The sequence below is a fragment of the Triticum aestivum genome, chromosome 2B (assembly GCF_018294505.1).
Source record: "Triticum aestivum cultivar Chinese Spring chromosome 2B, IWGSC CS RefSeq v2.1, whole genome shotgun sequence".
Taxonomy (NCBI): Eukaryota; Viridiplantae; Streptophyta; class Magnoliopsida; order Poales; family Poaceae; genus Triticum; species Triticum aestivum.
The window spans coordinates 781,186,608-781,199,871 of record NC_057798.1 but is presented as its reverse complement, the minus strand read 5'-3'; the positions used below and the strand labels follow the sequence as shown (position 1 = coordinate 781,199,871).

The following is a 13,264-nucleotide window of genomic DNA, read 5'->3' as shown; positions in this document are numbered from 1 at the left end:
AGGGATACTTCATGAAACGGCAAATCAGCTGTTGCTCTAGTGAAGAAACCCAAGGTTGAACCCAAACCCGAGACTAAGTGCTTCTGTAATAAGGGGAACAACCACTGGAGCAGAATTACCCTAGATACTTGGTAGATGAGAAGGCTGGCAAGGTCGATAGAAGTATATTGGATATACATTATGTTAATGTGTACTTTACTAGTACTCCTAGTAGCACCAGGGTATTAAGATACCGGTTCAGTTGCTAAGTGTTAGTAACTCGAAATAAAAGAGCTACGGAATAAACGGAGACTAGCTAAAGGTGAGCTGACGATATGTGTTGGAAGTGTTTCCAAGTTTGATGTGATCAAACATCGCACGCTCCCTCTACCATCAAGATTAGTATTAAACCTGAATAATTGTCATTTGGTGTTTGCGTTGAGCATAGACATGATTGGATCATGTCTATCGCAATACGGTTATTCATTTAAGGAGAATAATGGTTACTCTGTTTATTTGAATAATACCTTCAATGGTCTTGCACCTAAAATGAATGGTTTATTGAATCTCGATTGTAGTGATACACATGTTCATGCCAAAAGTTATAAGATAGTAATGATAGTACCACTTACTTGTGGCACTGCCATGTAAGTCATATTGGTATGAAACGCATGAAGAAGCTCCATGTTGATGGATCTTTGGACTCACTCGTTTTTGAAAAGGATTGAGACATGCGAACCATGTCTATTGGTGTATACGCATGAAGAAACTCCATGCAGATGGATCGTTTGGACTCACTTGATTTTGAATCACTTGAGACATGCAAATCATACCACATGGACAAGATGACTGAAAAGCCTCGGTTTCAGTAAGATGGATCAAGAAAGCAACTTGTTGGAAGTAATACATTTTGATGTGTGCAGTCGAATGAGTGTTGAGGCATGCAGTGGATATCGTTATGTTCTTACTTCACAGATGATTTGAGTAGATTCTGAGTATGTTTACTTGATGAAACACAAATCTGAATTATTGAAAGGTTCAAATAATTTCAGAGTGAAGTTGAAGATCGTCGTGACAAGAGGATAAAATGTCTATGATATGATCATAGAGATGAGTATCTGAGTTATGAGTTTGGTACGCAATTAAGACATTGTGGAAATTGTTTCACAATTAATACCGCCTGGAACACCATAGTGTGATGGTGTGTCCGAACATCATAGTTGCACCCTATTGGATATGGTGCGTACCATGATGTCTCTTATCGAATTACCATTATCGTTCATGGGTTAGGCATTAGAGACAACCGCACTCACTTTAATAGGGTACCACGTAATTCCGTTGAGAAGACACCGTGAGAACTATGGTTTAGAGAAACCTAAGCTGTCGTTTCTTGAAAGTTTGGGGCTGCGACGCTTATGTGAAAAAGTTTCAGGTTGATAAGCTCGAACCCAAAGCGGATAAAATGCATCTTCATAGGACACCCAAAACAGTTGGGTATACCTCCTAATTCAGATCCGAAAGCAATAGGGATTGTTTCTTGAATCGGGTCCTTCCTCGAGGAAAAGTTTGTCTCGAGAATTGAGTGGGAGGATGGTGGAGGTTATTGAACCGTCACTTCAACAAGTGTGTAGCATGGCACATGAAGTTGTTCCTGTGGCACCTACACCAATTGAAGTGGAAGCTTATGATAGTGATCATGAAGCTTCGGATCAAGTCACTACCGAACCTCGTAGGACGACAAGGACGCGTACTGCTTCGGAGTGGTACGGTGATCCTGTCTTGAAGGTCATGTTGCTAGACAACAATGAACCTACGAGCTATGGAGAAGCGATGGTGGGCCCATATTCCGACAAATGGTTAGAAGCCATGAAATCCGAGATAGGATCCATGTAACATAACAAAGCATGGACTTTGGTGGACTTGCCCGATGATCGGCAAGCCATTGAGATAAATGGATCTTTAAGAAGAAGACGGACGTGGACGGTAATGTCACCATCTATGAAGCTCGACTTGTGGCGAAGAGTTTTTCACAAGTTCAAGGAGTTGACTACGATGAGATTTTCTCACCCGTAGCGATGCTTAAGTCCGTCGGAATCATGTTAGCATTAGCTGCATTTATGAAATCTGGCAGATGGATGTCAAAATGAGTTTCCTTACCAGTTTTCGTAAGGAAAGGTTGTATGTGATACAATCAGAAAGGTTTTGTCGATCCTAAGGATGCTAAAAGGTATGCTAGCTCCAGCGATCCTTCCATGGACTGGAGTAAGCATCTCGGAGTTGGAATATGTACTTTGATAAGATGATCAAATATTTTGGGTTTATACAAAGTTTATGAGAAACTTGTATTTCCAAAGAAGTGAGTGGGAGCACTATAGAATTTATGATGAGTATATGTTGTTGACATATTGTTGATCAGAAATGATGTAGAATTTCTGAAAGCATATGGGGTTATTTGAAAAGTGTTTTTCAATGGAGAACCTAGATTAAACTACTTGAACATTGAGCATCAAGATCTATGAGGATAGATCAAAAACCGCAAAATGGTACTTTCAAATGAGCACATACCTTGACATGATCTTGAAGGTGTTCAAGATGGATCAGTCAAAGAAGGAGTTCTTTCCTGAGTTGTAAGGTATGAAGTTAAGAGTTAAAGCTCGACCACGGCAGAAGAGAGAGAAAGGACGAAGGTCGTCCCCTATGCTTCAGACGTAGGCTCTATAGTATGCTATGCTGTGTACCGCACCGGAAGTGTGCCTTGCCATGAGTCAGTCAAGGGGTACAAGAATGATCCAGGAATGGATCATTGGACAGCGGTCAAAATTGTCCTTGGAGTAAATAAGGACATGTTTCTCGATTATGGAGGTGATAAAGAGTTCGGCGTAAAGGGTTACGTCGATGCAAGCTTTAACACCTATCCGAATGACTCTGAGTAGCAAACCGGATATGTATAGTGGAGCAACCATTTGGAATAGCTTCAAGTGGAGTGTAGAAGCAACATTTACAATATGACATAGAGAATTGCGAAGTACATACGGATCTGAATACTGCAGACCCTTTGACTAAAACTTATCTCACAAGGAAAACATGTTCAAACCCCAGAACTCACTGAGTCTTAATCACATGGTGATGTGAACTAGTTTAGTGACACTAGTAAACTCTTTGGATGTTGGTCACATGGCGATGTGACCTATCAGTATTAATCACATGGCGATGTGAACTAGATTATTGACTCTAGTGCAAGTGGGAGACTGTTGGAAATATGCCCTAGAGGCAATAATAAATTAGTTATTATTATTATATTTCCTTGTTCATGATAATCGTTTATTATCCATGCTATAATTATATTGAAAGGAAACTCAGATACATGTGTGGGTACATAGACAACACCATGTCCCTAGTAAGCCTTTGTTGACTAGCTCGTTGATCAATAGATGGTTACGATTTCCTGACCATGGACATTGGATGTCGTTGATAACGGGATCACATCATTAGCAGAATGATGTGATGGACAAGACCCAATCCTAAGCCTAGCACAAAGATCGTGTAGTTCGTATGCTAAAGCTTTTATAATGTCAAGTATCATTTCCTTAGACCATGAGATTGTGCAACTCCCGAATATCATAGGAATGCTTTGGGTGTACCAAACGTCACAACGTAACTGGGTGGCTATAAAGGTGCACTACAGGTATCTCCGAAAGTGTCTGTTGGGTTGGCACGAATCGAGACTGGGATTTATCACTCCGGTTAACGGAGAGGTATCTCTGGGCCCACTCGATAGGACATCATCATAATGTGCACAATGTGACCAAGGGGTTGATCACGGGATGATGTGTTATGAAACGAGTAAAAAGACTTGCCGGTAACGAGATTGAACAAGGTATCGGGATACCGACGATCGAATCTCGGGCAAGTACAATACCGCTAGACAAAGGGAATTGTATACGAGATCGATTGAGTCCTTGACGTCGTGGTTCATCCGATGAGATCATCGTGGAACATGTGGGAGCCAACATGGGTATCCAGATCCCGCTGTTGGTTATTGACCGGAGAACGTCTCGGTCATGTCTGCATGATTCCCGAACCCGTAGGGTCTACACACTTAAGGTTCGATGACGCTAGGGTTATAAAGGAAGTTTGTATGTGATTACCGAATGTTGTTCGGAGTCCCGGATGAGATCCCAGACGTCACGAGGAGTTCCGAAATGGTCCGGAGGTAAAGATTTATATATGGGAAGTCTTGTTTTGGTCGCCGGAAAAGTTTCGCGCATTATCGGTATTGTACCGGGAGTGCCGAAAGGGGTCCGGGGGTCCACCAGGGGTCCACCTGCCCCGGGGGGGCCACATGGGCTGTAGGGGTGTGCGCCTTGGCCTATATGGGCCAAGGGCACCAGCCCCAAGAGGCCCATGCGCCAAGAGATAAGGGAAAGGAAGAGTCCTAAAAGGGGAAGGCACCTCCTAGGTGCCTTGAGGATGGACTCCTCCCTAGCCGCACCCTTCCTTGGAGGAAGGGCCAAGGATGCGCCCCCCTCTCCCTTGCCCCTATATATAGTGGAGGGGAGGGAGGGCAGCCGCACCTGAAGCCCTGGCGCCTCCCTCCCTCCCGTGACACCTCCTCCTCTCCCGCAGGTGCTTGGCGAAGCCCTGCAGGATTGCCACGCTCCTCCACCACCACCACGCCGTTGTGCTGCTACTGGATGTAGTCTTCCTCAACCTCTACCTCTCTCCTTGCTGGATCAAGGCATGGGAGACGTCACCGGGCTGCACGTGTGTTGAACGCGGAGGTGCCGTCCGTTCGGCACTAGGATCCCCGGTGATTTGGATCACGACGAGTACGACTCCTTCAACCCCGTTCTATTGAACGCTTCCGCTTAGCAATCTACAAGGTTATGTAGATGCACTCTCCTTCCCCTCGTTGCTGGTTTCTCCATAGATAGATATTGGTGACACGTAGGAAAATTTTGAATTTCTGCTACGTTCCCCAACATTCGATTCATCACAATGTAACTAGATTACTGACTCTAGTGCAAGTGGGAGACTGTTGAAAATATGCCCTAGAGGCAATAATAAAAGGATTATTATTATATTTCCTTGTTCATGATAATTGTCTTTTATTCATGCTATAATTGTATTATCCGGAAATCGTAATACACGTGTGAATACATAGACCACAATATGTCCCTAGTGAGCCTCTAGTTGACTAGCTCGTTGATCAACAGATAGTTATGGTTTCCTGACTATGGACATTAGATGTCATTGATAACGGGATCACATCATTAGGAGAATGATATGATGGACAAGACCCAATCCTAAGCATATCACAAGATCGTGTAGTTCGTTTTGCTAGAGCTTTTCCAATGTCAAGTATCTTTTCCTTAGACCATGAGATCGTGTAACTCCCGGATACCGTAGGAGTGCTTTGGGTGTACCAAACGTCACAACGTAACTGGGTGACCATAAAGGTGCACTACAGGTATCTCCGAAAGTGTCTGTTGGGTTGACACGGATCGAGACTGGGATTTGTCACTTCGTATGACGGAGAGGTATCACTGGGCCCACTCGGTAGTGCATCATCATAATGAGCTCAAACTGACCAAGTGTCTGGTCATGGGATCATGCATTACGGTACGAGTAAAGTGACTTGCCGGTAACGAGATTGAACGAGGTATTGGGATACCGACGATCGAATCTCGGGCAAGTAACATACCGATTGACAAAGGGAATTGTATACAGGGTTGCTTAAATCCTCGACATCGTGGTTCATCCGATGAGATCATCGAGGAGCATGTGGGAGTCAACATGGGTATCAAGATCCCGCTGTTGGTTATTGACCGGAGAGTCGTCTCGGTCATGTCTACATGTCTCCCGAACCCGTAGGGTCTACACATTTAAGGTTCGGTGACGCTAGGGTTGTATGAATATGAGTATGCAGCAAACCGAAAGTTGTTCAGAGTCCCGTATGAGATCCCGGACGTCATGAGGAGTTCCGGAATAGTCCGGAGGTAAAGAATTATATATAGAAAGTGCAGTTTTGGCCATCGGGAGAGTTTCGGGGGTCACCGGTATTGTACCGGGACCACCGGAAGGGTCCCGGGGGTCCACCGGGTGGGGCCACCTATCCTGGAGGGCCCCGTGGGCTGAAGTGGGGAGGGGACCAGCGCCTGGTGGGCTGGTGCGCCCCCCTTGGCCCCCCCTGCGCCTAGGGTTGGAAACCCTAGGGTGGGGGGGGGGGGGGCGCCTCCACTTGCCTTGGGGGGCGCACCAGCCCCTGGCCGCCGCCCCCCTTGGGAGATCTCATCTCCAGGGCCGCCTCCCCTGGGGGCCTATATAAAGGAGGGGGGAGGGAGGGCACCCGCACCCTGAAGTCTTGGCGCCTCCCTCTCCCCTGCTACACCTCTCCCTCTCGCAGAAGCTCGGCGAAGCTCTGCCGGAACCCTGCTGCATCCACCACCACGCCGTCGTGCTGCTGGATCTTCATCAACCTCTCCTTCCCCCTTGCTGGATCAAGAAGGAGGAGACGTCATCCGCTCCGTACGTGTGTTGAACGCGGAGGTGTTGTCCGTTCGGCACTTGGTCATCGGTGATTTGGATCACGATGAGTACGACTACCTCAACCCCGTTCTCTTGAACGCTTCCGCTCGCGATCTACAAAGGTATGTAGATGCACTACTATCACTCGTTGCTAGATGAACTCATACATGGATCTTGGTGAAACCGTAGGAAATTTTTTATTTTCTGCAACGTTCCCCAACAGCAGCGTCGCCTCGCCATCGCCGAGATGGACGTGGAAGCCTTCGTGGTGTGGCGCGAACGCTTCCCGCACGACATCGTCGACGAGCGCCAGTTCTGCGAACAAAGGAGGACGGAGAGGGAGGCGAGGAGGACGGAGCGAGCCGCCTATCGAGAGGACAAGCGTGCGCGGAAGCAGGCCGCTCAATTGAGACTGAAGCCGCGAGAGACATCGGGGGTGGGACTTCGAGGACGAGCAGGCTGCCGACGCATACATTCAGACGTCGGAGGAGGACATTACCGAGTCGGAGTCGGAAACCGACGAGTAGTTGATTTTTTTAATCTGTGTACGCAAGAACTATCAATGGCCGACGGCGTCGGCGAAGAAGCAGGCGGTGGAGGTGTGCGCCACAGACCAGTGGGCCCGGGCAGGAGAGAGGGCGAGCACGCGCGTCTGTCTTATGTCCGCGCCGACGCAAATCCGGCTCAAAAATGGGCTGGAAATGGGTCGGCAGGCTGAGGAAAGCGGACGCGCGTCCGTTTGGGTCAACGCATTGGGCCGACTTTTATGTGTACGCCGACCCAAACGGACGGCGGCGGACAAAATGGGTCGCCCCATTGGAGTTGCTCTAAAGGATAGAAACTTTGTAGGGAAAATTCCTTTAAAGCCCTTTGGTTTGTAGGAATGAATTTCTACTTATATGTAGGACAGGAATCAATCCTTCATGTTTCAAAGAAAAAAACATTAGCTTGGATTCAATGAAAAAAAAATCTATAATGAAAAAATTATTATCTTATGCATCAAATTTCTATAAAAAGAATCACTTTCTATGATAATTATATATTCCTATAATATACCTATTAACCAAAGAAGGCCTGCAGTCTGAAAGTTAGCTTCATCCACGCTTCGAAAATTTCCTCCTACTGCAGATGTGTCGTGCCCAACATCCATCCCACTTTGTTTCTTCCGACGACTACACACAACAGCCCAAGTGCATAGTGCAAATGATAATAACATATGGCTAAATAACACACGGATGTGTATCTAGTTGTACCCATTTGCTATAGTGACCTACTCCCCCCTTTCTTAAATATAAGTCTTTTTAGAGATTCCAAATTTCAAAAAATGAGTGAATATACACTCTAAAATATGTCAACATACATCTATATGTAGTTCATATTGAAATCTCTGAAAGGACTTATATTTAGGAAAGGAGGAAGTAGTAGTATAAAACCAGATGGGAGCAAAAGAAAAATCATGTAGCAGAACGAAGTCTTTCCATCATATGTTTCTCCGTCAAATTACATGCATGTAATCTTCTTGCCGAATACAGAGCGCACACACGATCCAACTCTCATTTCAACCTAGGTGGGAGAGCAAGGACACGCACGACATGCCAACACGAGCTGCTATTCCAAACGCACTCCACTTCTTTTGCTGTAACCACCAGTCCACCACTACCACGAAAAAAAACGTACACAGATATATCTTCCTGACGAACCAACAAATCGAACAAGGCTCATTCCATATCCGCAGTCGCTGTCCGTCGTCATATCATATGTCGGCCGAGAGGAAGTTGTCAGACAAGGTAACCTGGAGAGGAAACGGAGGAGTCAGCAAGCATGTCGCATCGAAACAAGCTCAACACATGCCCTGGAGGCTCTCTTTGCGAGTCTAGATAGAGTGGAAGAGAGTGGTTTGTTACCTTCTCGCCCAACTTGAACGGCGCCAGGCCTCTGTATGGGCAGGTGCTGCATCGGAACGCGTCGCCCAACCCACACTGAAATTGCAGGTTCACAGAGAATAATGTGAGATATTCAGTTGACAACATGCATGCAACGACTAGTGGAGATCACAAGTGGCATTGTATGTCTACAAAGAAGCAATTGTACTTACACTGCCACAAGCTGAGACAGGGTTATCAATCTGTTCTGCAGTGAGTCCCAGCTTCTCCACCTTCTGCTCAGCCTCGGCCCTGCCACAACTGCAGTTCTTGCACGCCTTCTTTGTGGCTCCCACCTCACAATCTCCTACTGATGAAACAACAGCAAAAATTTCAGCATCTAAACCTAAATAGAACATCTTCACAAGATTTAAACAAGATCTGAGGGTTTGTTGGCCTTACCAACTGGAAGCTGTGGCTTCTTCAAGTCCTCCTCAGTCAAGAGGCTGTCTTCGTCAATCAGTTCATCATCGTCATCAATTTCAATCTTTGGAAGAGCCTTTACTGCTTTCTTCAGGGGAAAGGATGAGCCCATACTCCAGGATGGTTTCTTTGCCTTGATCTGCAAATGATCCGAGTTAGGACTCATCATAGAGAATAGCATGTACAGCAGCCTTAACATAATGCCATACTCACAGTAACAGATTGCACGCTATCCTGAGAGCTTGTGGCAGAAGCTTGAACTTCAACAAAACCTCCCATGAGTAGCTGGCGCTCGATATAATTGTTTGGCTAATGCAGAGAAAAATAGAAAATCAGGTTGTGCTAAATTAACATTACAAGACAGTGGATGTGAGCAAGAACAGACACATAATTTACCTTCTGATCAGTGGAGGGTGTGAAACTCTGTACCAGCACAATTCCACCAGCTTTCAGCACTCGACTAATTTCAGCAATCAACTTATCCCCAAAGCTCTCCACATTTTTTATGACAGACAGAACAGCACCCACGGATGTGTCATCAAAAGGCAACTTCCCACCTGACCCATGTTGACAACAAAGGCTTAGAACAGATTCATGACAGACTTGTTCACACAAGAATGTGGCATACTAAAGCATAGCAGAATGAAAACTGAACACAACTAAGTGTACTCCCCGCAGCTTCTGAGGCAGGACATCGAATCATCTCTCCATGCGACAAACGTTGGCTAAATTACATAGTTTGTATCAGCACTACATTGAAGTTCATGAGTGATAGCCTGATAGGAAGAAAACAAACCTATTTTTGTTCTCCTTTTCTCAACTGGTATTATGTCTTTCGTGTGTATTCTTATATTTGACAGATGGACAGGTAGAGGGACATTTAAGAACTTGGCAATTAGCACATGATGCATAAGCTTTAAGTCAGAAACTACAATGACAAAGGTAAACTCCAATGAAGCTGATCAGGAGTGCCCCTAAATCAATTGCAATTGGACTGCGACGAAGCAACACAAGACCAAATTAGAACCAGGCAGTGTGCTGAAGTAAGGGGGACCCTCAAATCTGATTCTAACCTAGCCCTAGAGAAATATTATCACCTCAGGTGTTATTTATTCTATACATGCAGTGGGTCCTAACCTAGCATAGGCATACGCGCGGCTTCAGGTCACAACTGACCCATGTTGACAACAAAGTTTTACAAACAGGTGCATGACAGATTTAAGTTTTATACAAGGATGTGGCATATTGAAACTGAAGTCTAAGTAAGAATCATCAAGAGAAGAAACAACGAAATGTCTACTCCCAGATTTGCGAACTACGCAACAATTGGATTGTCTGTCCATAAGAAAGACATTGGGACACATAACAATAGTGTGTAATGGGCAATTCATATATCAGCCCATGAGTGGCAGCCTAATAGCCAAATGTTCTATTCTGTGAGATTTAGTATATTTTTCTCCCAACCGAAACAAGAATATAAGCATTGCTTTTTTTTTCCACTTCTTTATATGTATGTATTTTCTGTGTATTCTTTATATGTGTAGAGTAATACTTTAAGTTGGCAAAGATTGTCATATGTAGAATAAGTTTAAACGCATCAAGTCTAGATATGAAATGGTATTCCCTCTGATCATATAATCTGAAGCATAGCAGAATGATATGAAATGGTATTCCCTCTGATCATATAATCTGAAGCATAGCAGAATGATATGAAATGGTATTCCCACCTAGGGAGTACGTGTTACTCCTCCCAGCGTTATGACACAACAATAAAACATATGTACACACAACAGACATTAGCTAAATTACATAGTTTGCACTAGCACTACATAAGTGCATGAATGATGTCCTCATGGGAGAATGATCTTCTCCTTTTCTCTCGCGATTAAAGCGATAATACCAACCTATTTTTCTCCATTCTCTATTGGTAGTACGTGTTTTATGAGTATTCTTATCTTATATTTAACAGATAGATAGGTAGATTGACATTTGAGAACTGGGCAATTAGCATTCGAGGCATAAGCTTCAAATCATAAGCTACAACAACAGAAGGTAAACTCCAATCAAGCATATCAGGAGTGCACATAGATTAATCAAAACTGAACCGCAGCGAAGTCACAACAGAAGACCAAATTAGAACCAGCACACAGGTAGTATGCTGATAAGCAATGGGCAACCTCACATCTGATTCTAACCTAGCCGTCTAGAAATATTAGCATCTCAGATGTATTTATTCTGCAGCGGGTCCTAACCCTATCATAGGCATACACGCGGCTTTGGGTCCCACCTGACCCATGTTTACAACAAAGTTATGTGAACAGGTACATGACAGAGTTAAGTTTTATACAAGGATGTGGCATATTGAAACTGAAAGTCCAAGTAGAAGTCGTCAAGAGCAAAAACAATGAAATGTTTACTCCCAGATTTGTGAACCACACAGCAATTGGATAGTTTGTCCACAAGAAAGACGCCAGGACAAATAATAGATAATTCATATAGCAGCCCATGAGTGGCAGGCTAACAACCAGATGTTCTACTCTGTGAGATACTGCATATTTTTATCCGGACGGACGCGAGAATATAGACCTCGCTTTTTTTTTCACTTTCTCAACTACTCCCTCAGTTCACAAATATAAGATGCTTTGGATATTTCAATATGGACTACATACGGACAGAAATGAGTGAACAAACACACTAACACGTGTCAATATACATCCAATTTAGATAAAAAGTCAGAACATCCTATATCTGTGAACGGAGGGAACAGTAAGTATGTATGTATGTGTTGTTTGCATGTGCAGAGTAGCACTTTGGCAAAGATTATGTCATAAGTGGAATTTAAGTCTAAACGCATCAAGTGTAAGTATGAAGGAGCAAGAGGGCAATATAATGTAACGAGCAAGGGGCAATCCCAAATTTGATTTATAAGCTACCGCTCGAGAAAGAGCGTACGTACCCTCTGAATTTATATTTCTACTACTGTAATAAAGATGCAGCGGGTCCTAACCCTAGCATGGGCGGGGCGGGGCGACGCCTGAGCGAAATCGGTAACAGGGGGGACGGAAGGGGCGAGATGGAGGAGGAGGCGTTACCGACCGAGCGAGGCGCACTGCGTGATGACGACGACCTCCTCCCGCGAGACCCCGGCGGCCGCCGCCAGGTCCCCCACCGCGCGGAGCGGCAGGGCCAGCTCGTCCGTCACCGCGAGCGCCGCCGCAGCCGTGGACGCCATGGACCCGGATCGAGTCGCCTGCAACGGAACCCTGCGAGCGAGAAGGGGATGGCGGCAGGCGGGGCAGGTGGATGGAATGGAAAAACGGATGGACGGACGGATGGATCTGACGAGGGCGGGCGCTGAAGAAGAAGAGGAGGAAATCCCGTGGGCGTGGGCGTGGTCGCGCGAGAGGGGAAGGGGAATTCGGGTTCTGGTCGCGGGCTCTGGAAGCTTCCGTGCGGCGGCGCGTGAGGTGAGGGGTCGGGTCAGGTCACAGGTATGGGCTGGCTGGCCCATTCATGCATTTGCTTCGCTCGGTCGGTCTCTCGCTCGTTTCTATGGGTCACACACACCAGGTCCGGTTTTATACCTTCAAAAAAACCAGGCCCGGTTTTATTATTAGTTTTGTTTTGTTTTTCTTCGGGTTTTTTTCTTTCGGATGTGTCTCGCCCGGAGGAGACATACCTTTTTTTAGTCTATATAAACACACTCGCTTTATTGATCAATGATGTTCATAGGGATACAATTCAAGTCTGGGGGGTTTAAAAGCCACACATGGCGCCCCGGGTCCAGACCAAAAGCGTGCTTAGCAAGGCTATGGGCCTCTTGATTTGATACTCTGCCTTCAAAGATGAAGGCACAACTCTGAAAAAGAGTAGTGGTCTCTCTAATCTCCTTCACAATGCTCGCATTTATTCCTCCAGTGCCAAGGTTTATGTCCTGAACAGCGTTTTTGCAGTCTGAAGCAATCTCCACATGAGTTAATGACAGGTCCAACGCCGGAGCCATTGCTTCACGATACGCCAGAGTCTCTAGAGTTGTAGGATCAGTAATCCCAACACTCCTGATCACTGAAGATCCCATGTACATCCCGCCCTCGTCTCTGCATATAGCGCTATAGGATCCCTCCACTACTAGGGAAAACCTTATACACAGAATCTTACCAGCAGCACGTGTTAAAATGAGGCGTTACTGCTAATTAGCAGTAGCGCGTCTGCCAAAACCGCGCTACTGTTACCCTCTTAGCAGTAGCGCGGCAGGAACAGAACGCGCTACTACTATAATTGCCACACAGTTCCCGACGTGCTAGGTATAGTAGTAGCGCCCTTCTAGAAACGGCGCTACTACTATGGATTTTAGCAGCAGCACGTTTTCCCTTCCCACGCTACTGTTAAAGCTATTCTCACATAACCCCCCG

At 45.6% G+C, this 13,264-nt stretch overlaps 1 protein-coding gene across 1 annotated transcript; it reads right to left on the bottom strand.

Annotated features, from left to right (window-relative positions):
• Positions 1-7,946: 7,946 nt before the first annotated feature.
• LOC123047369 (anamorsin homolog) lies at positions 7,947-12,255 on the bottom strand. The gene is made up of 7 exons (XM_044470907.1): positions 11,949-12,255; positions 9,249-9,409; positions 9,066-9,161; positions 8,832-8,991; positions 8,603-8,739; positions 8,412-8,486; positions 7,947-8,299 (listed from the first exon to the last, which is right to left on the bottom strand). The coding sequence occupies exons 1-7, from the start codon at positions 12,082-12,084 to the stop codon at positions 8,261-8,263; spliced, it is 804 nt and encodes a 267-aa protein (XP_044326842.1). The 5' UTR covers positions 12,085-12,255; the 3' UTR covers positions 7,947-8,260.
• Positions 12,256-13,264: the final 1,009 nt, after the last annotated feature.

Coding starts and splice junctions, on each gene's coding strand:
- LOC123047369 (XM_044470907.1), bottom strand. CDS start 12,084: ATGGCGTCCACGGCTGCGGCGGCGCTCGCGGTGACGGACGAGCTGGCC. Junction 8,992..9,065: donor ATAGCGTGCAATCTGTTACT/GTGAGTATGGCA, acceptor GATCATTTGCAG/ATCAAGGCAAAGAAACCATC. Junction 8,740..8,831: donor GAAGCCACAGCTTCCAGTTG/GTAAGGCCAACA, acceptor TTGTTTCATCAG/TAGGAGATTGTGAGGTGGGA.